General features: G+C 40.4%; 1 protein-coding gene across 34 annotated transcripts in view; it reads right to left on the bottom strand.

Moving 5' to 3' along the window:
- Nucleotides 1-24,763, bottom strand: part of LOC104610268 (putative cyclic nucleotide-gated ion channel 5) — a 132,663-nt gene that overhangs the window by 40,408 nt on the left and 67,492 nt on the right. For 29 of the 34 annotated variants that reach the window (XM_088890605.1, XM_088890622.1, XM_088890714.1 and 26 more), the window contains 2 exons: nucleotides 7,231-7,443; nucleotides 4,989-5,305 (listed from right to left, as the gene is read on the bottom strand). In XM_088890605.1, coding sequence (XP_088746731.1) covers nucleotides 4,989-5,305; nucleotides 7,231-7,443 — 530 coding nt within the window. The remainder of the gene's footprint in view (nucleotides 1-4,988; nucleotides 5,306-7,230; nucleotides 7,444-24,763) is intronic. The other 5 variants (XM_088890679.1, XM_088890689.1, XM_088890685.1 and 2 more) reach the window with 2 other exon arrangements.

The following is a 24,763-nucleotide window of genomic DNA, read 5'->3' as shown; positions in this document are numbered from 1 at the left end:
AATGCTGGAGGACAAATTACTACTGTAAAACTTGATGCGACAAATTTTCTTGAGTGGTCTCAATCAGCCAAGCTTACAATTGGTGGAAGAGGTAAGCTTGGATTTATTACCGATAAGGAAGCTAAGCAGAAGCCTGAAGATCCACACTATTCCAAATGGGAGCAGGATAATTTGTTGGTTATGTCATGGCTTGTATGCTTTATGCAACCACACGTCACCCGTAACTATATGATCCTTCCAACAGCTAAAAATATTTGGGACAGACTAACTACAACTTAATCTCAAGCGAAAAACACTGCTAGGATCTATCAGTTGCGAAGAGAAGAATGTAATATGCGACAGGGGGAGAAATCAGTGGCCATGTATTTCTCCTCCTTACAATCAATTTGGGAAGAAATTGACCATCTTGAGGCTTTGGAGTGGAAAGATCCTGTTGATGCTGAACAATACAGGAAGTACATTGAAAAAACTCGAGTTTTCAATTTTCTTGTTGGGCTGAATGCTGATTATGACTTCACTAGGCAACACATCCTTAGTGCTGATATTTTGTCACTCCCCATAGCATATTCTCTTGTACAAAATGAAGAGAGTAGGAGGAATGCTATAATGCAAGTGTCTGTAGGTGAGCACACTGCTCTTGTGTCCACAAAGCCTAAGCAGAGTTTTGGTAAACACGAAGAGGTATTTTGTGAATACTATAAGAAGCCGAAGCATACCAAGGATAGATGTTGGAAACTAAATCCCCACCTGAAACCTGAGAAGCTTAAAACTGGAAAGAAAGTAAATGCTCATGTTGCTACTACAAGTCATGATTCTCAGACTCTGGCATCTACTCATGACACCTCTGATGTGATGGAAAAATTGAGAGGCATCTTACACCATCTTGAAAAGAGCAGGTTGCATACATTTACTGGTTCAAATGCTTCTTCTAGAGCCTTTGCAAAATCAGGTACTGCACTTGCATGTCATGTCCCACCCTCTAGCTCTTGGACAATTGACACAGGAGCTAGTGATCATATGATTGGTATGCCTTCCTGCTTTACCACTTAGACTTTTTTCAGGGAAAGGTACGATTACCGTTGCCAATGGATCCCAGATCCCAATATTGGGTTTGGATGAAGTTAAATTTACCAATAGCCTTTCTTTGAACTCTGTACTCCATGTTCCACAATTGCATAGAAATCTCTTATCTGTTAGTTCTCTTACAAAGTCTCATAATTGCTTTGTAACCTTCTTTCCATCTCATTGTGTCTTTCAGGACCTGAGTATAGGGAACACGATTGGCAATGGACATGAAGCCGATGGAGTTTATCTTCTTGATTAGTCTCCAATGTTAGGGTTGATGTGCTAGTCTGTGTCTTGTCATGATGAGAAACTAAGTCAATTGAAATTGTGGCATCATCGTCTTGGCATGTGTCTTTTGGTTTCTTGCAGTTTTTGTTTCCTAGTTTGTTTGAGTCCTTGTCTAGTTCTGGTCTGCAATGTGAAGTCTGTCAACTATCAAAGCAATGTAGAACAACCTTTTTTGCAAGTAACAAAAGAAGTAATGTTGCTTTTCATTTAATACATACTGATGTTTGGGGACCTTATTGTATTCCATGTATGGGTGGCTACAAATATTTCATTCTCTTTGTTGATGACTACTTGCGGTATACTTGGTTGTATTTGATGAGAAGCTGAGATGAAGTTCCTTCAATTGTGAAAGGCTTCTTTAGTATGGTGGAGACACAGATCGAGAAGAAGATTAAGATTATTAGATCTGACAATGCCAAGGAGTACTTTGAGAAGCACTTTCAAACCTTCCTTGAAGAAAAAGGAGTGATTCACCAAAGTTCTTGCCCTCATACTCCCCAACAAAATGGGGTATCAGAGAGGAAAAACAGACATGTGATTGAAGTTGCCAGAGGCTTGTTATTCCAGATGCATGTTCCAACTCGGTTTTGGGGGGATGTTGCTCAAACAGTTGTATATCTTATTAACAGACTTTCCTCGCAGACCCTGCATCTCTAGTCTCCTCATCAACTTCTTTTTCCTGATGAGGATACATTCCATCTTCCTCCCTAGGTTTTTGGGTGTGTTTGCTTCGTCCATGACATGAGTCCTTCTAGGCTGAAATTTGATCCAAAGTCTATCAAGTGTGTCTTCTTGGGATATTCTTCAGTTCAAAAGAGGTATCATTGTTATGACCCTTGTTCTGGAAAAAGGTAAGTGTCCAAAGATGTCACATTCTTTGAGTCTACTCCCTTTTTCTCTGTCTCTCGTCCTTCTCTTCAGGGGGAGGATGTTAATGAAGATCGGACTCCCTTTTGTATGCTAATTCCTGCAATTGATGTTGTTAATCCTTCTTCTCCTCCTCCTCCTCCCTATGATCGTAGTAGTCCTCTCGTGCCTCCTCCTATTCCTCGGTCTTGACATCAGTGGTTCGTCAGACGAAGAAAGAGGATACTCTAGAGATTGAATGTCCATTAGAATTTGACCTCCTGGACTCAGGTAATTTGGATTCTGAACCTCTTTTTGTTTCGAATGCTTGTGTTGAATCTATTGTTGAACCTCCTCTTGTAGATTCTGACCTCAACCTTCCTATTGCAATTTGTAAAGCAAGACGAACATGTGCTAAGTATCCTATCTCAAACTATGTGTCTTATGATACTTAGTCACCCTCTTATTGTGCCTATATCTCTTCTATTGCTTCTGTTTTTATCCCTTACAATGTTATTGAGGCAGTGTAGTTTTCTCATTGGAAGGATGCTATGAACCAGGAAATGGAGGCACTCAAAAAAAAAAAAACAGACATGGGAAATTGTTTCTCTTCCATAAGGCAAAATTCCTATTGGATGCAAGTGGGTTTACACAGTGAAGCATAAAGCTGATGGCTCAATTGAAATGTACAAAGCTCGACTTGTGGAAAAAGGGTACACCCAGTCCTATGGCATTGATTACTAGGAAACATTTGAGCCAGTAGCCAAGATGAATTCAATCCGAGTTATCATGTTTCTTGCAGCCCACTATTCTTGGCCCTTGTATCAAATGAATGTTAAGAATGCCTTCCTTAATGGAGACCTTCAGGAAGAAGTTTACATGGAACTTCCTCCAGGAGTGAACATCCTTAGGAGTGAAGGAAAGGTTTGTCGTTTGAAGAAATCCCTTTATGGCCTTAAATAGTTCCCTCAAGCTTGGTTTAACAGATTCAGGAAAGCTATCTTAAAAGTTGACTTCTCACAGTTACAAGTTGACCATACCCTGTTTATTAGGAGAGCAAATGGAAACATAACTATGTTTATTGTATATGTTGATGATATTGTTATCATAAGGGATGATATCTCTGGGATTGCTGAACTGAAGTCTTTCCTTGCTACTGAATTTGAAATTAAGGATCTCGGAAATCTCCGGTATTTCCTAGGGATTGAGGTAGCAAGGTCAAAGAGGGGCATTTATATTTCTCAGAGGAAATATGTCCTTGATTTGCTTCGGGAGGTAGAAAAATTGGATTGTAAACCAGATGGAACTCCAACTGATCCCAATCATAAGCTGGGAGTTGATGATGGAGATGTTCTTCTTCACTTGTTGGTCGCCTTCTCTACTTGTGTCTGACTAGACCAGATATATCATATGCTGTGAATGTTGTCAGCCAATACATGCACAAGCCTAGATCATTTCATATGCAAGCAGTGAATAGAATACTTGCCTAATTGAAGGGATGTCCAAGAAAGGGGATATTGTATTCTAATCATGGGCATATGAAGGTAGAGGCCTATTCTGATGTTGACTGGGTAGGTTCTATTGATGATAGGCGGTCTACTTCTGGCTTTTGTACTTTGGTGGGTGGTAATGTTGTATCTTGGAGAAGTAAGAAACAATCGGTTATGGCTCAATCTAGTACAGAGGCAGAGCACAGAGCTATGGCACATGGAGTCTCAGAATTGTTGTGGTTGAAGAACTTGTTGAAAGAAATGGTAGCGCAAACTGATACTCCAATGATATTATATTGTGACAACCAAGCTGCCATAAGCATAGCCCACAACCCTATTCAACATGATCGTACAAAGCATATAGAGGTTGATCGACATTTCATTAGAGAAAGAGTTGCCAGTAAAGAGATTTGTCTACCTTATGTGTGGTCTGAAGACCAATTGGCTGATTGTCTTACTAAAGGTGTTCCCAAATCAAAGCTCGACAACAATTTGAACAAGCTGGGCATGATAAATATCTATGCTCAGCTTGAGGGGGAGTGTTAAGAGTATGATGGCATTTCTTTCCTTTTGTGTTTTTGTACTTGGGTGCCCATTCAAGGGAACCTTTGTAATTTTGCTTATGAAGAAGAAATGAAAAGTCTCTTGGTGTGAACAGTGCCACACAAAGCATTCTCGACACTTCTTCTTCTTCTTCTTCTTCTTCTTCTTCTTCTTCTTCTTCTCCTCCTTCTTCCTTCTTCCTTCTTCCTTCTTCTTCTTCTTCTTCTTCTTCTTCTTCTTCTTCTTCTTCAACATCTCTTCAACATGATTTTAAACAAAGAGATGAGGTTCCCGATTCAGACATGACAGACCCTTAAAATCATGAAATGTAGATAATGCTATATAACAATATACCCATGTAAGTAGGCATCCAAATATTTGTGTTTCTGCACTTCAGAAATTACCAAATATAAGAAAAGAATAAATGTCCCAGGTAACACCTGAACTGCAATGCTGTGCATTTACCTACTTGTAATTTTAGAAATAAATAAAGGTTTATAAGCCCAGAATGTCCAATTATGCATTCATTACATATTTGTGCAGGTGTCATGTCAACAGCTAACATGCCAGAAATCTATAGGAAAAACTCTACTATTGGCATAGACCAACCTTACATTCTACTGCAATGGTATCTTGGATCCTAATTAACCAAAAAGGTAATATAGAATTTTCTAATGGATAACACTCCTAAATATCCCAAAATTTGAGTCTTGTAGAATAACAGAAAGAAATAAACGAACAAGAGGGGTGAATTACCTCAAGTTTTGTAGACCCCACCACAAACAAAAGCAGAATTTGGTTGGGAAGTTCCTGGATGTGACAATACCAGAGGTCAAAGCCAGTGTATAGATTCCAAAGTTAAATGGTGGATCGTCACCTTCTGCAGAACAAACTCTATTAAGAACATCTGTACTGATTTGTCGCCATTCACTGTAGCCTTGCATATGCCGGTTGCCACAATACAAGTAATTTGTGTTGCAAGTTACATTTCCAACTGTATTAGTAATACAAGCTTTATGCCAGCATGCATCATTGCGTTCAACAGCTAGCAAGTACCAAAAAGCCCCAACTATCTGTGGATATTACATCTAGTATAGGTCAGATGTGCTCCATAAAATTTAAGAGCATACTGACTGCAATTTAGCTCATTAGACCAAAAGGCAAGAGCGAATCCATGAAATTACATGATGAATGGCAAGTGCCTAGAGTTTAGCAACTTAACTCACAGGCAAAAAATTCAGTTGGTTAGTACTTCGGTGACAGGCTCATCCCTAGATTTGTTATTGTAGATACAAACCAAATTAGAGGACCCTAGAGATTATCTCTGAACTTACTAGTAGGAAATGCTGGTCATCTAAATATAAGAAACATGCCAGAAATATCATCTAGAGGCATATAACTCATGGGCCTCACACACCCCTCATATATAGAGACAAAAAAAAAAAAAAGAAAAAGGAAAGAAAAGAAAGGGAAGGGATAGAAAAAGAAAGAACGTGAAGAAAAAAAGAGAAAAGAAAGAAAAGAAAAGGAAATGGAAGGAAAGATTTTTATTAAAAATAAAGAAAAATGAGATCCTCCTTCCTCTTCTTCCTCCTCCCCCTCATCTGAAGGAGGTTTGTGCCTCCTTGTGTTTGAGAGGCTTACGTCTCTTACATTCTGAACTACGCCTCACACCTCTAGGTAGTGGAACGCCTCACATCATGCCTCTGTGTCTTAAAACATTGGTCTTAGATCTAACAAACTTGTAACAACTTCCCTAAAATGGGAAAGTTTCCCTCCCTTCCCTAGGGAATCTTTAGATATTTTCCTAAATATGGGATTTCTGAGAACCCCCCCTCAAGAAATATTCACAACCCAGCCTTGTGTAAGCTCTGTCTCTCGTAAGTCTGATACCTTTCTCTGCTCCCAGCCTTCTTCTCCCTGGTCTCAGATCTCTGATCTAAGAAACCCTTCTCTTGTAACCTTTCTCAGCTCACCAAAAGCTCCTCCTACAAGGCCATCTCTTTCAGGTAGACTGTCATTGTGCCTTTCTCCTATACTCAACCACCAAACCAAGAACTTCAGATCCCATATGCTTTCATTAACTCACAAGATCACACAAATCAGAATATGAAAAACTATTTTTTTTATTATTTTTCACCAAAAATCACAAAAGAAAAACCTCTCAAATCAGTTTGAGAACTCAAAAAATGCTCCAAAATTCAATCCTGCTCTACCAGGCATCAAAGGACAGATCACCTGCAAGGGTGGATGGCAAGGATTCTCTATTTGGGAAGGCAACTAGATGAATGTTTCTGAAAAGTCCAATTGTCTAGAGCAAAAGAAAAAAAAATCCAATCTTGTTTCTCTTTTGGCTACGAAACCAACTTGGGTTAATCTAAATGGTCTACCAAGTGTTCAATGCAAGGGAGAAGAAGAAAAGAAGGTGTGAAAGAGAAGAAGAGAGAACTCAATGAACATGAAGAATGGGGGCATCAGCATCCTATTCTATATTTATATAAATATTAAAGGATAAAAAGACCAGAATGCTCTTAGATAAGAAAGAAGTGAGAATATGCTCAATACAATAGAGAAATATATAGGGGTGAGCATGGGTCAGCCCAGGCTGGGATTTGATAAGGGCTATGGCCTAGGTCTGGCCCAGGCTTAAATTTACTTTATACATTATATAATATAGAATATTACATAATATATATATATATATATATTATAAATCTCATAGTATAATATTTATATATAAAATATATAATATGACATAAAAGAGCATATATACGTATATATACTTTGTATAAAATACATATATTTAAATATGCCGGGGTTGGGCAGGGCCTGAACAGAAAACCTAGACCCAAGCCTGGAATTTCTAGGTCAGGCTTGTGCAGGCTGGGCAGGGCCGGGCTGAAATGATCACCCCTAGAAATAAACCAAAATAGCATGTCCACATTGAAACAAAGCTATTAGATAAATGACATTCCAAGACCAAAATATGCCAACTTACATGACTAGCAAGCATATACCACAGCAAATAGTATGCAGCACCAGCCCAGGCAGTTTCAGCAAAGACACCGGCAGTCCTTTTCAATTCTGCAGTCAAGGGTACCAGCCGGGTAAATCTGGGTATATATTGAAGCAACACAATGAAAAGCAATGCTTGTTTGGTACCCAGAACATCTGAACCTTTTGATCTTCGAAGAAACTTCCATACCACAATCTGCACATAACAAAAAAGTCATTAATCAAACTCACCCAACAATCTAAACATGAGAAACAGAAAATACCATTAAACCATTTAAATATTAAAGAGATAATGCAACATAACCTGTTTTTTTTTTTTTTTGAAAATTATCTCAAACATGGGATTCCTAAAAATTAAGGTACACCTAATACACTTTCCCCCAAAAAAATTAAGGATATTTAAATGGGGAGAACTTACAAAAAAGAAGTTAAGAGTAATTGTGACACAGCCCCTACTTGATTTAAGGAACTCTAAACAGAGTTTAACTTCTAAGAAAGAAATCGATCTCCAAGTTGTCATCAGATGGATGAAGGCCTTTCCTGGCAGTTATTTTTTAGATAAATAGCATTTATATTTCATTAAAAGCAACTCCCAACTGCCTGTTACGAGATTATAGGTTGTAATTATAGGCTGTAATTATGGAGTATTAGCCCAATTAGGAATAGCTTGATTATAGGAATTATTCTTGGAGGAGGTAGTTGATTTTCTTCCTATTTTAGTATCTACAAGGCTGTATATATATGTACTATTTTCTCAGTTGAAAAAGATATCAATTTCTTCCAATTCTTGTTCTCTCACATGGTATCAGAGCTGGAGACACCAATTCCAGTCTGAAATTAATTTCTGGTTTTCTTCCCGTTGCTGCCCAAGTGAGCAGCAGCTGCGATCTCTAGGTCATCCATTCCGAGTGACATCTGCATCTCACTACCCCTACCAGTGGAAGTGGAATCCCCAGATCGGCCTACCCACCAAGTCGCATCGCCGGAAACCCAGCGAGTGAGCCACATGCGCCGCCACCAGTTTCTGCCCCTCGGTCACGCGCCGGAGCGTGGAAGCGCGTGTGACGGACCCACCTTCACTTTCCGACGATCCCCTCAGCCTCGGTGTTACTCCTGTGGTGTTTGTTTGCCCATCAGGAAAGTCTTTCTTCTCTGTTCTTTTTTATACAGTTGATATTTCGGTGCTGCCAGTTGTGATTTCTTGTTGTTTGGGTGTTGCATCTGCTGTCGATTCTGTTTAAGTGTGTTTTATTGGCTTTGCTGGTTGTCAAAAGTCTATTTTCTTGTGTTTATGATGGCGGTTGAACAGAAGAACTGGGCTATGCCTAGTGTTATCCCCATTCTGTCTAAAATCACTGAACAAAAACTAAACTGAACTAATTATTTAGACTGGAGTAAGACTGTTCGTTTGTATTTACGAAGTATCTCTAAGGACAACCATCTAACTAAGGACCCTCCTACTGATGAGACTCGTACTGAATGGCTAAGGGTTGACGCTCAATTGTTTTTGCAAATCCGTAGTTCTATTGAGAATGAGTACGCCAATCATGTCTCTCACTGTGAGTTTGTAAAAGAACTAATGGAATATTTGGCTTTTCCGTTCTCTGGTAAAGAAAATATTTCCCGTATTTTTGATGTTTGCAAGGCATTCTATCGGGCTGAACAACAGGATCAGTCTCTTTAGACCTATTTCATGAATTTCAAACGCACTTATGAGGAATTGAACGCCTTGTTACCTTTCAGTACTGATATCAAAGTTCAGCAGACTCAACGTGAACAGATGGCTATCATGAGTTTTCTGGCTGGCCTTAATCCTCAATTTGATGGTGCTAAGTCACAGATTCTGTCTAATCCTGAGATTACCTCTTTAGAGGAGGTCTTTACTAGGGTCCTTCGTACAGATACTAGTTCCCATACCTCACCTGTACAACAACCTAGTGCACTGGTTAGTCAGAATAGTGGATCAACTGGCCGGTCTCGTTCTTAGAATAGTAGCAAAGGTGGCAGTAATAGTGGTCGGAATGCTGGAACTCAGGAAACAGGGGGAGTAGTTTGCTACTATTGTCATGAACTAGGTCACACTAAAAGGACTTGCTAGAAATTGCTAAAGAAAAACCAGAAGTCTTCTGGGTCTTAGTCAGCTCATGTTGTAACTACGAGTGATGCTCCTCATCCATCGTCAGATCAGACCATTACAATTTCTGCAGATGAATATGCGAAATTTACCCAATATCAAGAGGCATTAAAGAACTCCTCTCAGTCCATCACTGCCCTTGCTGAGTCAGGTAAAACCAATACATGTCTTCTTTCTTCTTCCTCTCAGTGGGTCATTGATTCTGGTGCAACAGATCATATGACAGGTAATCCTAGTCTCTTTTCCACTTTCCAATCACACACTTTTCCTTCTTTAGTCACCTTAGCAGATGGTTCTATTTCTTTTGTCCTTGGTTCTAGCACTATCAATCCCACACCAACACTTTCTTTGTCATCCGTATTGAGTTTACCAAAATTTTCTTTTAATTTGGTATCTATTAGCAAACTCACACGTACTCTTAATTGTTGTATCTCATTCTTTCCTGATCATTGTCTGTTTTAGGATCTTATGACGAAGAGGATTATTGGTAAAGGACGAGAATCAGGAGGTCAGTACATTTTGGATACCCAGGAACCCCGGACCATTGCCTATTCCAGTACTTTATCCCCTTTTGAAGCACATTGTCGGTTGGGGCATCCTTCTTTACCTTTGCTAAAGAAGTTATGCCCTCAATTTCATGATGTATCTTCTTTAGATTGTGAGTCTTGTCAGTTTGCAAAACATCATCGTCTATCGTCTGTTTCTCGAGTTAATAAAAGGGCTAGTCATGCTTTTGAGTTAGTACATTCATATGTTTGGGGGCCTTGTCCCATTATGTCTAAGACTGGATTTCGATATTTTGTTACCTTTGTGGATGATTTTTCTTGTATGACTTGGCTTTATTTAATGAAATCTCGTCCTGAGTTGCTTTCACATTTTAAAACCTTTTGTGCTGAAATAAAAACCCAGTTTGATGTGTCTGTACAAACATTGCGAAGTGATAATGCCAAAGAATATTTCTCTGATTCCTTTCAGACCTACATGGCTCAGAATGGAATACTCCATCAATCATCTTGTGTTGATACTCCATCTCAAAATGGAGTGGCTGAGAGGAAAAATAGACATCTTCTTGAAACTGCCAGGGCTCTTTTATTTCAAACACATGTTCCTAAACAGTTTTGGGTTGATGTTGTTTCTACAGCGTGTTTTTTGATTAATCGCATGCCCTCCACTGTTCTAAATGATTAGATTCCTTATAAGATTTTGTTTCCTAATAAATCTGTGTTTCCTGTTGAACCTCGTATCTTTGGATGTTCTTGTTTTGTTCGTGATGTTCGTCCGCAGGTTTCCTTGGACCCCAAGTCATTAAAATGTGTCTTCCTGGGATACTCTCGTCTCCAAAAAGGGTATAGGTGTTTTTCTCCTCTCTTGAACAGGTATCTTGTGTCAGCTGATGTTACATTCCATGAACATCTTCCTTTCTTTACCGCTCCATCTACACCTGTGTGTCCACAAGAGGATGATGATCTACTAGTGTATCATGTCACCGGTCCAAACTCTAGTGTTGTTTCAATACCACCACCACCACCTTCTCAACCAAAACCACCTATTACTCATGTCTATTCTCGACGACCTAATCCTCCTGTGACAAGTCCGACACCGGTCTCTTCTTCGTCATCGGATCCAATGCCCAGTGACATTGATCTACTTATTGCTCTTCGGAAAGGTAAACGTCAATGTACTTATCCAATTTCCTCTTATGTTACCTATGATCGTTTGTCCTCTACTTCTTGTTCGTTTGTTGCCTCTCTTGATTCTGTAGGGATTCCCAAATCTATTCACCAGGCCTTATCCCATCCTGGGTGGCGTGATGCCATGCTTGAGGAAATGAATGCCATGACTGAGAATGGTACTTGGGATCTGGTCGATTTACCTGCTGGTAAGAAAGCGGTTGGATGCAAGTGGGTCTTTGCAGTCGAATTTAATTCTGATGGATCAGTGGCTTGCCTAAAGGCTCGCCTGGTGGCCAAAGGCTATGCACAGACATATGGAGTGGACTATTCTGATACTTTCTCCCCTGTGGCAAAATTGACTTCAGTTCGATTATTTATTTCTCTGGCAGCTACTACATATGATTGGCCACTTTACCAACTTGATATTAAAAATGCTTTCCTGCATGGAGATCTTCAAGAGGAGGTTTATATGGAGCAACCACCTGGGTTTGTTGCTCAGGGGGAGTTTGGGAAAGTTTGTCGTCTTCGAAAATCGCTGTATGGACTAAAACAGAGTTCTCGAGCTTGGTTTGGAAAATTCAGTCAGACAGTAGAGAGGTTTGGGATGAGGAAGAGCAGATCTGACCATATTGTTTTCTATAAGTAGTCCACATTTCGCATCATTCTACTTGTTGTATATGTAGATGATATTGTTATCACTGGGAGTGACACGCAGGGAATCTCATCCTTGAAATCCTTCTTGCAGAGCCAATTCAATACTGAAGATTTGGGGCACCTAAAGTACTTCTTGGGGATTGAGGTGGCAAGGAGTAAAAGAGGCATTTTTCTGTCTCAGAGGAAGTATGTTTTGGACCTGTTAACAGAAACTGGGAAACTGGGAGTCAAACCATGCAGTACTCCAATGCTTCCTAACCAGCAATTCACAAAGGATGGAGATGCTTTTGATGATCCTGAACGATATAGAAGATTAGTTGGAAAGTTGAACTATCTCATAGTGACTCGTCCTGACATTGCTTACTCAGTTAGTATTGTAAGTCAATTTATGTCCTCTCCTACAGTGCATCATTGGGCAGCCTTAGAACAAATCTTGTGTTACTTGAAAGGAGCTCCTAGACGGGGGATACTGTATCGGAATCATGGTCACAGTAATATTGAGTGTTTTTCCGATGCGGACTGGGCGAGTTCCAAGATTGATCGAAGGTCCACTACTGGCTATTGTGTTTTTGTTGGTGGTAATCTGGTTTCGTGGAAGAGTAAGCAGCAAAATGTGGTGTCGCGATCTAGTGTAGAATCTAAGTATAGAGCAATGGCACAAGCTTCGTGTGAAGTTATGTGGGTTTCTCAACTCTTAACTGAGGTCGGTCTTAAAGTCTTAGTTCTAGCAAAACTATGGTGCGATAATCAAGCTGCGATTCATATTGCTTCGAATCCAGTTTTTCATGAACGAACTAAACATATTGAGATAGACTATCATTTCGTTCGTGAGAAAATTCAACAAAACTTGATCTCTACAGCTTATGTGAAGACTGGAGAGCAGTTAAGAGATATCTTTACAAAAGCTCTTAATGGAGCTCGGGTTTCTTATATTTGTAACAAGCTGGGCATGATTGACATCTATGCTCCATCTTGAGGGGGAGTGTTACGAGATTATAGGTTGTAATTATAGGCTGTAATTATGGAGTATTAGCCCAATTAGGAATAGCTTGATTATAGGAATTATTCTTGGAGGAGGTAGTTGATTTTCTTCCTATTTTAGTATCTACAAGGCTGTATATATATGTACTATTTTCTCAGTTGAAAAAGATATCAATTTCTTCCAATTCTTGTTCTCTCACACTTCCAAAGAAAGTGGGCAGCAGAACAAAGGAGTATAAAGCTAAGTCATATAAGAACTAATAGTGTTACAAATTGATACCTATCCCTGGTAATACTTACTCCATATGATCCCTTATAGCCCCTGTTCTTGCTAAAAAATCAACGAAAGCATTAGCACTTCTAGGCACTCAGATGAATCAGCTATTCACACTGCTACATAGGAATTTTGCCTAACTGAAGGTCTGAAACTCCAAGGAATCTCCTCTTGTTTCTTCATCCAGTGAATTATGGCTTATAGTAGTCACCCTCCACTTTAACATCTTGCATACCATTCATACTCATCATTCAAGGCCAGCATTTAGCTACAGAATTGCCTTGTTCAATTGAGCCAGAAAAGCTCAAAATATTTCTGTTATGATCTCTTATTGCACCCCAACTCCAGACTCCCCTGGATTATTTTCCACCCTATTAGAAGATCATTTAAGGTGAATCCTTTAAAATCATCACTCACCAATTCAATGAGCAACCCTTACCATAATAAGATCAATCAACCTCTTGATCCTTAATGCTTTACCTTCAAAAGTTCTTGCATTTTGTTTTGTTCCACAAACTCCAAATCACTGTTGCCTGTGTACACTGCCATAATAATTTCTGTCTTCAGGTTTTGCATGCCATTAAATTTGTATTGAACAGCTCCATAACATCTGATTGGGCAATTCAGATGCCCCCTTCCATAGAGAATATGTGTTTCCAAAGCTGAGTAGCATAACAGAGATGCAAAAGATGGTTAGCGTTTTCCTCACTTCTCAAGCATAGAATACACACAAGGGGAGAGACACTGGCTTTTCCACTTTTTTTTGGAGCCTTTCACTAGTATTAATAATTTGATTACCAACTTCCCAACAGAACACCTTCACCTTGGGGGGATTGAACCACAAGAAAAGGCTTTGAGTAGAAATTGGTTTACCTCAATAGGCCAGTGAATGGTTTGAAATAAAGAAGCACCTTTTCCTTTCCTCACAGTTCATTGTCTTTGTTACAAGGTCAGATAATGCAATAGCAGATCATCTTGCTAAAGCGATAGCTATGTATGAAAATCTGTAAATGGTCACTCTTTGTAGCTTTTGGTTGGATATAGAGCAGGAAGATGCACCATCTGATGAAATGCTTTAATATCATTACCTATCAAATATACATGTTAACTGTTGACATTTGTTATTACTTAGGCCACAGGGACTTCTTTGTAATTTTGCCCTGCCAGTTCTGTTTTTAGGCTCTCATATTTTTCTGCTCTTGTTTCTCCCTTCTCTTGCTGTTTTTCCTAGACTAAGACTCAAGAAACTCACCTGCGATTGGTTCTAGGTGAAATGTTTTCTTTTTTCCTCTTTTTCTTGGTTGTGTGCCAAGAAATAAAAGCTCTAAGGACAAGGTGCTGAATGCTGCGAGGGGATTTAACAGTTCCCAACGTTTGTATGTGGATTGTGTAATCCTTCGTGACCAGGTATGAGTAGTTGTAGGTCCGGTGAACCTCTTATGTGGATCATGTGATCCTCTGTGATCAGGTATGAGCAGTCGTAGGTCAGGTGTGACCTGCTTTTGGTGCGGCAGCAGTAGTATATTCCTTTTTGTGATCGTGGTGATCAAATAACCTAGAGTGGGGCTGGACTGTGGTTGTCGGACTTGTTTAGATTTGAAAAACAATTGCTGTCATTGGTTTAGTGGTGTTGCTTTGTGCTCAGATGGTGAAATAATTCCTGTGGACTTCAATTCTTATTTTTCCTTAGTGCTGGCTTGTATTAAAAGTGACTTCAATTCTTATTCTTAGTTTAGTGGTGAAATGTATTAAAAGTGACTTCAACTGAGTTTGTGGCTGAAGATGAATTTCTCTATGGACTTCAATTCTACAATTTTTGGTGTTTCCTCTAACCAAAATGGATTGAGTGGGGGTTGGATATGAATTTCTCTATGGTTGTAATTCCGTTTGATGGACTTAACTACCTTGAGTGGTGTAACAGAATTAAGCTTTACATTATTGTAGGGGGAAAATAGGTTATATCAATGGTAAGGGGAAAAATAGGTTATATCAAGAAGTGCTGAACATGAAATGGAACCAAGAGAATAGTATGGTGATATCGTGGCTTCTAGTCTCAGACAAAATCTACCTATTTGGAGCAGAAACACTATACAAAAACATACCAATTGCAAGCTGAATCATCTACTTGTAAGTAGGGGGAGAGGAGTCTCTTTGTGTATTGCTCAGATTTGACTTTGATTTGGAAGGAGTTGGATCATTATCAAAATGTGGATTGGAAATGTGATGAAGATGTAAAAGCTTATAAATCTCTTGTCTCCCAACAACAGGTATTTGTCTTGCTTTTGGGGTTGAACCCCATGTATAAATCAATCAAGGTACAAATTTTGGGAAGGATCTCCTTTCAGCCTAGGAGGTCAATGCTTTAGTACAATCTGAGGAGTGTAGGAGTGTTGAGAATATGCAATATGATGAAAGGGCTTGTTTGGGTTTTTATTTCCCCTTTGTATTTGGGTGCCCAAGTAAAGGAAAATTTGTATTTTCAGCAAAATTATAAAGGCTGTCTCTGGTGTGAACAGTAACCCAAGACACACCTTCATAACTCACTACTTTTCCCTTTTTTCTCTTCTTCTTTCTTTCTTATTTTGGCTTCACCTTAAACAACTCCATGCAGCCACAAATGGCCCATAACCACATGTTCTTATCCACTGCTAAGGATATTTGGGATAGGGTCACGGCTACCTATTCTCAAGCCAAAAACATTGTTAGGATTTATCGGCTCCGTAGAGAGGCTTGTCGTTTGTGTCAGGGGAGAGGACTGCAGCTATGTACTTCTCCTCCTTACAGTCCCTGTGGGAAGAAATTGATCATTCGGAGGCCTTAGAGTGGGAAGATCTAGAAGATGGGGAGAAGTACAGGAAATATGTTAAGAAAAATAGGGCTTTTTGATTTCTTAACAGGGCTAAACCAATAGTAAGTCTATAATCATTGAGAGGTCTGTTGATGTAATTTGTGAATATTGCAAGAAGCCCAGACATACTAAGAACAAATGTTGAAAGCTTCATTGTCACTTGAAACCTGAAAAGTTTAAGACAAGAAAGAAGGGCAATACACACTTGGTTGTAGTTGGTAATTGTTAGTGTCGAGTATGTAGGGGTATTTCTGTCTTTGTGCTTATGTTTAGGTGCTGATGTGTAAGTTTATGTTAGATCTAATGTCCCTAACTTAAGTAGGGGCACATGTCACTTTTCCACAATATTTTAGTAATATAAAACAAATCTGGCCGAATGGGAGGGTTGACTTTTCTCTCATTCGAACCAGACCTTTTCCTCCTTGTCTTCTCTTCTACTCTTCTCCTTTCTCTCTTTCTCTCTTCTCTTTTTTCCTTGACTGTTATCAATCTAACAGGCAGGCCGAACTCTAATATGGTATCAGAGCAAAACTGAGCAAATCAGATCTGCCTAGCTGTTCTCTGCACACCCAGTCTAGGGTTTTCTCTTGCTTTCTTCGCCATCAGTTGGAGATAAGGGAAAGGGCTGAAAAGCAGTGATCGCCCTCTTCCCTTGGAGGCCTCTATGCCTCCAGTTGTGGTGTTTGTTATCGGTTGCTGCAGTTTCTAAGAAGCCCTTCCCTAATCGATGAAGAGAAGAGAGCTGATTCGTGTGGTGCAGTGGGTGCCTTGTGTGGTCTGATTTTCGGGGGATCAAGTAAGAGGTTCTATGCATTTTCTTGGTGTGAATTAAATGATAAGTCTGTTTCAGACTGTATAGTGGGATTTCTGATTGTAGTGTGCTAGGGTTTGTGCATTTTTCAGTGTGATTCGAAGGGGAAGTGTTCCTCAAACAGTGTGGTGAAGTTTCAAGTAGTTGTGAGGTAGGGTTTGTGGTGTAAAGAGTGCAGTTTACAGCAATAGTAAGTGTTGAAATCAGTGTGTAGTGTGGTCTAGTGTGCCGAATTCAGCAATACCAGAATTCAGCAATGGGAGACAACAGTGATAGCAAGACTAGTGTGATGGTTCCTACTGACTACCTGAATGTTCAAATGACCTCCATTACGCTGAATGGAGAAAATTATGTACCTTGGGCTAAATCTGTAGAAGTCTTTCTTAAGGCAAAGAAGAAGGTGAAACACATACGGGACGAAAAACCCTCCACAGATTCTCATGAGTATAATGATATGGAGCAAGCAGATGCACAGATTATCACATGGTTATGGAGTAGTATGGAACCCGAGATTAGTGTAAATTTCATGTTTCTTGATACTGCCAAAGAAGTGTGGGACCATGCTAAGAAGCTGTATTCGGGCCAAGACAATACAACCAAAGTATATCAGTTGTATCAGGAATACTTTAATCTACAATAGGGTAATCAGAATCTTGAGGAGTACCATGCTAGTATGAGAAACGTTCGTAATGAATTGAATGTTTATCACCCCCTCACTTCTGATGTCAAAATTCAGCAACAACAGAGGGAACAACTTGATGTGACTCGTTTTTTGGTGGACCTGAAATTTGAGTATGAACTAGTGCAGGCTCAAATACTATGAGGGTCAGCTCTCCCTTCCTTAGAAGAGGTGTTTGCTCGACTTAGGAGGATTTCCATTACATCTACCGAGAACGCTAATGTTTCTGATAGATCAGCCTTTGCAGTATCCAGAGGCTGTGGTGTTAGAGGTGGAGCTCGGGGAGTTCAGTCTGGCTATAGTGGCAGCAGTGGACCAGCATATGGTCGGAGTGGTGGTAATGGACCTACATATAACCGTAGTGGTGGTCGTACTGGAGGTCGAGATTCAGGGGGAGCCCATGGCAGATGACGTAGTTCGGGTCCGAGGAGGTGTACACATTGTGGTATGGATGGACATACCATTAGTTATTGCTATGACTTGCATGGTCCACCCTCAACTTGGGCCAATCATGTTGTGACTAGTGACAGTAGCTTCAGACAGGAATCATTCAGTTGATCAGATACCTTCTACATCCACATATGTTACTGGGAAGGAGATGATGAGTATGAGAGGTTTGTTCAGGCCACATCTCAGCAAAAAACGGCCACTCTCTCGCACACTCAGGTATGGCTTGTCTGGCATCCACACCCAATCCCTGGATTATTGATTTTGGAGCTTCCGATCACATGACTGGAACTCCAAGTGTGTTTTCTTCCCTTTCTCATTGCCCAACATCACAATCTGTTACCCTCGCTAGTGGTTCCACATCTTCCATTTGTGGTGTTGGTAATGTTAACATGGAACCTATATCCTTATCCTCAGTTTTGTATGTCCCTAAATTTCCTTTTCATCTTATGTCAGTTAGTAAGTTGACCAAGTCTCTTAATTGCTCCATTACCTTTTACCCCTCTTCGTGTGTTTTTCAGGATCTCAAAACGGGGATGAAGATTGGTGGAGGGCATGAAGCAGGTGGATTGTATTATCTTGATGATGGTGGAAGTACGTCAACAACTCTCCAATCATCTCTTTCTCCTCTCCAATGGCACTATCGATTTGGTCATCCTTCACTGAAAGTTTTGAAGCCTTTGGTTCCTTCATTGGGTCATTTGTCTGTTTTGGATTGTAAGTCGTGTCAGTTGGGGAAACATCATTGTGTTCCCTTTAGTCCTAGAGTTGATAACCGTATGTCAAGTCCTTTTTCTTTGGTTCATTCAGATGTTTAGGGTCCTTATAAAGTAATGTCATACAATGGATATAAATATTTTGTTATTTTTGTGGATGATTATTCAAGGATGACGTGGCTCTATTTAATGAAAGAAAGGAGTGAATTGTTTAACAATTTCCAAAAATTTTATGCTGAGATTCACAACCAATTTGGTGTTCACATTAAAATTTTTCGTTTCGATAGTGGTCGTGAATATTTCTCTTCCTCATTTCAAGAATACCTAAACAAACATGGCATTATTCATCAAACTTTGTGTACCTACACCCCACAACAAAACGGAGTGGTTGAGAGAAAGAATCGTCATCTTTTGGAAACAGCTCAATCCCTCATGCATCACATGAATTTTCCCAAACCTTTTTGTAGTGATGCAGTGCTTACTTCTTGCTTCTTGATTAACCGGATGCGCACATCTATCCTTGATGGTCATTCTCCATTCCCCACATTGTTTCCTACCTTGTCTCCGTTTCCTCTTTCTCCTCGAGTTTTTGGGTATTTTGCTTCATTCATAATCTGGGGCCAGGAAAGGACAAGTTAGATACACAATCTATTTAGTGCATCTTCCTTGGCTATTCCCAGACTCAGAAAGGGTATAAGTGTTATCATCCTAACTCTCGACGTTCCTTTGTGTGTGTTGATGTTACCTTCTTTGAGTCTACTCCATTCTTCTTGGGGTCCGATGATGTTTCTTCCTCTTCATCACCTCCTCCCCTTCCTCTTCTAGTTGTGAATTTTGTTCCTCTTGTTCTATCTATGACCAAGTCCTTACCTCTGGTGCCACCACCTGTTGAACGACCGCCTATCCATCACGTGTATACACATCGCCCACATGTACCGGCTCCTCCTCCAGCTTCATCATCGTCGACAGATCCTGCAACTGTTCCCACACCAACCCCAACCCCAATATCTAATCTTGATCTTCCCATTGCCTTGCAGAAAGGTAAACGCAGTTGTACCCTTCATCCTATTTCTAATTATGTTTCACTGACTCACCTTTCCGCTTCCCATCGCCAGTTTATCTCTTTGTTATCCTCTGTTGTTATCCCTAAGGATGTCCAGGAAGCCCTTGCCTCTCCAGGATGGTGTCGTGTGATGGAAGAACTCTCAGCTATGGCCCATAATCATACATGGGAACTCACCACTCTTCCTCCTGGTAAACAGGTTGTTGGTTGTAAGTGGGTTTATATGGTTAAGTACTTATTTGATGGTAGTGTAGAGCGGATGAAAGCTAGACCGGTTGCCAAAGGGTATTCCCAAACCTATGGTATTGATTACACAGAGACTTTCTCCCCGGTTGCTAAGATTGGTTCAGTCCGTTTTGTGGTTTCTCTTGCTAGATGTATGATTGGCCCCTCTATCAGCTTGATATCAAGAATGCCTTCTTGCATGGTGATCTGCTCGAGGAGGTCTATATGGAGCAACCACCGGGGTTTATTGCTCAGGGGGAGGATGGTAAGGTGTACCGACTACTGAAGGTCATTTATGGGCTTAAACAGTCTCCTCGAGCATGGTTTGGCAGATTTAGTGAGGTGGTAAAGAAGTTTGGTATGAAACAGTGCCAAGTTGACCATTCAGTCTTCAGTCATGACTCTCAGGTAGGGAAGATCCTATTGGTGGTGTATGTAGATGATATTGTCATTACCGAAAATGATAAAATGGGCATTGATAGGTTGAAGACTTTTCTGCAGGAACATTTTCAGAAAAAGGACCTTGGTAAATTGAAGTATTTCTTGGGGATAGAAGTAGCAAGATCTAAGTATGGTATTAACTTGTGTCAGAGGAAATATGTTCTTGATTTGCTTGAAGAAACAGGTTTGTTAGGCGCTAAACCAGTTGAAACACCTATGGAAACAAACACTAAACTGAGCGGTGATAATGGGTGAAGTGTTTGAAGACCCTGGTAGATACCAACGACTGGTAGGTAAATTGAACTACCTAACCATCACTCAGCCAAACATTTCATTCGCAGTTAGTGTGGTAAGTCAGTTCATGCAGAAACCTCTAGTTCCACATTGGGATGCGGTTCTAAGGATTTTAAGGTATTTAAAGGGGGCTCCTAGTCGTGGTTTGATATACAGAAGTGGTGGAAAACTTGAAATAGAAGGATATATTGATGCTGATTAGGCCGGTTCTGTATCTGATAGAAGATCTACCACAGGCTATTGCACTTTTCTTGGGGGTAATTTGGTGACATGGAAAAGCAAGAAGCAGACAGTTGTGGCAAGCAGTGCAGAGGCAGAATATAGAGCTATGGCACATACTACTTGTGAATTAGTGTGGCTAAGGAACCTTCTACAGGAGATGGGATACACTGTTGATACTACGATGAAGCTCTACTGTGACGATCAAGCTGCAATTCATATTTCCTCTAATTCGGTGTTTCATGAGAGAACCAAGCACATAGAGGTTGACTGTCACTTTGTTAGAGAGAAGGTTCTGAGTGGAGTGATAAGACACTGCATATGTCAACATAGGGAACCAGTGGGCAGATTTTTTTACTAAAGGATTGAGTTGGGGTAGAGTGGACTACATATGTAACAAGCTGGGATTATATGATATGTACTCTCCAGCTTGAGGGGGAGTGTTAGTGTCGAGTATGTAGGGGTATTTCTGTCTTCGTGCCTATGTTTAGGTGCTGATGTGTAAGCTTATGTTAGATCTAATGTCCCTAACTTAAGTAGGGGCACATGTGACTTTTCCACAATATTTTAGTAATATAAAACAAATCTGGCCGAATGGGAGGGTTGACTTTTCTCTCATTCGAACCAGACCTTTTCCTCCTTGTCTTCTCTTCTACACTTCTCCTTTCTCACTTTCTCTCTTTCTCTCCTCTTTTTTCCTTGACTGTTCTTATGACATCCTCTTAGGAGTCTACTGATTTAATAGATAAACTAAGAGGCCTCTTTCTTGCCTCTCCACTAATAACCTATGGATTGTTGACTCTGGGGCCAATGCCTACAAGACTGGTAGGGGTGAGCAAAAAAAAACCGAAAACCGAACAGCCCAAAAAACCGACCGAAACCGAACCAAAAAATTGGTTAACCGAACCGATTGGTTCGGTGTTTCCAAAAAACCGACAGTTTTGGTTAACCATTTAAAAAAAATTGGCGGTTAACCGAACTGGCCAATATATATACAATAATATATATTTATATAATATTATATATATTATATTTTTATTTGTTTTTGAAAATCGAATAAAAAAGTTCGGCAATCTGAGACTTTCAACCTTTCTCTTCAAAAATTGAACCTTTCAAATGAAAATGAAAATATATTATATTTTATTTTAATTGAAAACCGAACGCTGTGTCACTGCGGCACTGCCAGTCTCTCAGTTTGAGTGTCTGACAGTCTCTTTGAAAATCAAATCCCTAATAAATATTAAGTAATAATCAACCTCCTACCTGGCTACCTCCGCCACACCTTTCCAGTTTCCCCTTTCTTTCCCTCTCTGAGCTTTCTCTGTCACTCTCTCAGTTCTCTTCTTCCCCAACGAACTGATGGCCTCCGGTGCTCCGCGCTCCGACCGAATCACCGACGGCCTCCGACCGAATCACCGACGGCCTCCGACGTCCGACTAGGCGACCAACCGTCTCACTCTCTGTTCATTCTCTCGGACTCTTCTTCTTCTTCCCCGACGAGCCAGACTTACCGACAATGTCTCTCACTCTTAGTGAGTGTCTCTCACTCTAATCTCTCTCAATAGTCAGTTCTGTTCATTGGCTCTCATTCTCTCATCAGTCATCTCTCTGACTCTCCCACTCTCAGACTCAGAGCCTTCACTCTCTATCAGACCGTCTGGCGTCTCCTCTCTATCTCTCATCTCTCAGTCTCTCTCTCACTCGACACTCACTCAGACTCACTTAGTCTCTTCTCTCTCAGTCTTAGTCACTCACCTCTCTCAATCTCTCATCTCTCTCAGTCTTAGACTCAATTTTGTTCACTCTATCTCAAACCATCGTCCAACGGCTCTCACTCGGTCTTTTTTGCAAGAGGGAAGGTTTTTTCCCTTTTTTTTAAATTTTCAGTGCATAAAAAACTGAAAAACCAAACCGCGGTTAACCGGTGCATCGGTTCGGTTAAATTTAAAAATCGAACAGGTCGGTTCAGTCTAGAAAATCACCCCATGGTTCGGTTAATCGAACCATGAGCACCCCTAACTGGTATGTATTCCTCTTTTTCTTCATACACATTAACCACTGGAAAAAGTAAAGCCACAGTTGTTGATGGATCCCAAGCTCCTATCTCCTTTGGTCTAGGTGAAGTTAATCTTGACCACAACCTTTCCTTAAAATCTATTATTTGTTAGTTCTCTTACCAAGTCTCATAATCGCTCAATGATTTTCTTTCCTACCCATTGTGTTTTTTAGGACCTGAGCACGAGAAGGACGATTGGAAGTGGACATGAAGTTGAGGGAGTCTAACCTTTTGATAAAGCTTTGGAACAACAAATGCTGGATCAAGTTGAGTCCTCTACAAGTAAAAAATCGAGTGTTTTGCACCTATGGCATTGTCATCTTGTTCATGTATCTTTTGATTCTATTAAACTCTTGTTCCAAAGTTGTTTGGGCTAGTATCAAACTTGAGTCCTGATTGTGAAGTTACAAGTATTCTGGAGCGTCAAAACATATGACTGGTATGTCCTCTTACTTTCAAACTTATCACCCTCTTTCCGGAAGAGATAAAGTGAGACTAGCTGATGGATCATACACTTCCATAGCTGGTCAAGGAACTCTCTCTCTTCCCCTCGGCCTTACTCTTTCTGATGTTCTTCATGTTCCAAAATTCCCTATGAATTTGTTCTCAGTCAATAATATTACAAATTCCTTGAACTGTTCTGTGACTTTTTTCCCTACCTATTGTGTGATTCAGGATCTAGCCTCGGGGAGGACGATTGGTAGGGGTCGTATGGTTGATGGACTCTACATGCTGGAGAATACGGCTGGCCTTCATGTTACAAAGTCTATGAGTCAGTTCAAAAAGAGTAAAATGTATTTGTGGCATTGTCGTCTGGGTCATTTGTCTTTTGAAACCTTGAAATTGGTTTTCCAAGAACTGTGTAAGTCAATGTTTGTTTCTAATTTTTCTTGTCAAACGTGTCAGTTAAGCAAGCATTGTAGAACTCAATTCCCTCAAAGAAATAGTAAATCTGAGTTTCCTTTTCACATTGTGCATTCTGATGTGTGGGGCCCTGTTACTTTACCTTCTGAGAGTGGCTACAAGTACTTCATTACCTTCATTGACGATTATTCCAGATACACTTGGGTATATCCAATGCGAACCCGTGAGGAAGTACCAAAAATTATCCAAGATTTTCAGCAGATGGTCTTCACCCAATTTCAGACTGAGATTCAAATATTCCAGTCAAACAATGCAAAAGAGTTTTTTCATAGTGACCTCACAGAGTTCTTTGCTTCACATGGCTCTCTTCATCGGAGCTCTTGTGCCCGTACGCCACAACAAAATGGTGTGGCTAAACGGAAGAACCGACACCTCCTTGAAGTGGCACGGGGTTTACTACTCCACACGAATGTTCCCAAACGATTTTGGCTTGAGGCTGTCCTTTGTTCTACATACCTCATTAACCGAATGCCCTCTCGTTGGTTAGAGTACAAAGCCCCACATCAGCTTCTCTTTCCTAAGGCCCCTCTTCTTTCTATCCCTCCTCATGTTTTTTGGTTGTCGGTGCTTTGTCCAAAACCTATCTCCCACCCAGGGGAAATTGGACTCTCGTGCTATCCCGTGTATATTTCTTGGCTACTCATTCTCTCAGAAAGGGTATCGTTGCTTTGATCCTGTTTCTCAGAGATTCTATGTCCATGGATGTTACCTTCTTTGAAGATGAGCCCTTCTTTCCTGTTTCTCCTCAGGGGGAGTGTAGGCATGAGGAGAAACTGGTTCAGCTTCCTCCTCTTCCTAATCCTTCTCCTTCTCCCCCTTCTCTTCCTGATCCTCCACCTTTCCGTGTTTTTTCTCGTCGCCATAAAGGCCAACCAAGTTCAAGAGCTGTGGAGAATCCAGAAGCTGTACCTCAAGTGTCATCAAACTCCTCGGGGGAAGATCATACCCTCTCAGGTAACTTGACTCCCAATGATAGTCCTGACCTCCCTGTTGCTAATGATCTTGACCTTCTTATTGCTCACAGGAAAGGTGTTAGGTTGTGCACAACAAAACACCCCATTTCCAACTTTGTCTCCT

The sequence above is a fragment of the Nelumbo nucifera genome, chromosome 1 (assembly GCF_055504915.1).
Source record: "Nelumbo nucifera cultivar China Antique chromosome 1, China Antique-T2T, whole genome shotgun sequence".
Lineage (NCBI taxonomy): Eukaryota > Viridiplantae > Streptophyta > Magnoliopsida > Proteales > Nelumbonaceae > Nelumbo > Nelumbo nucifera.
This window is presented reverse-complemented; position numbering and strand designations above follow the sequence as displayed.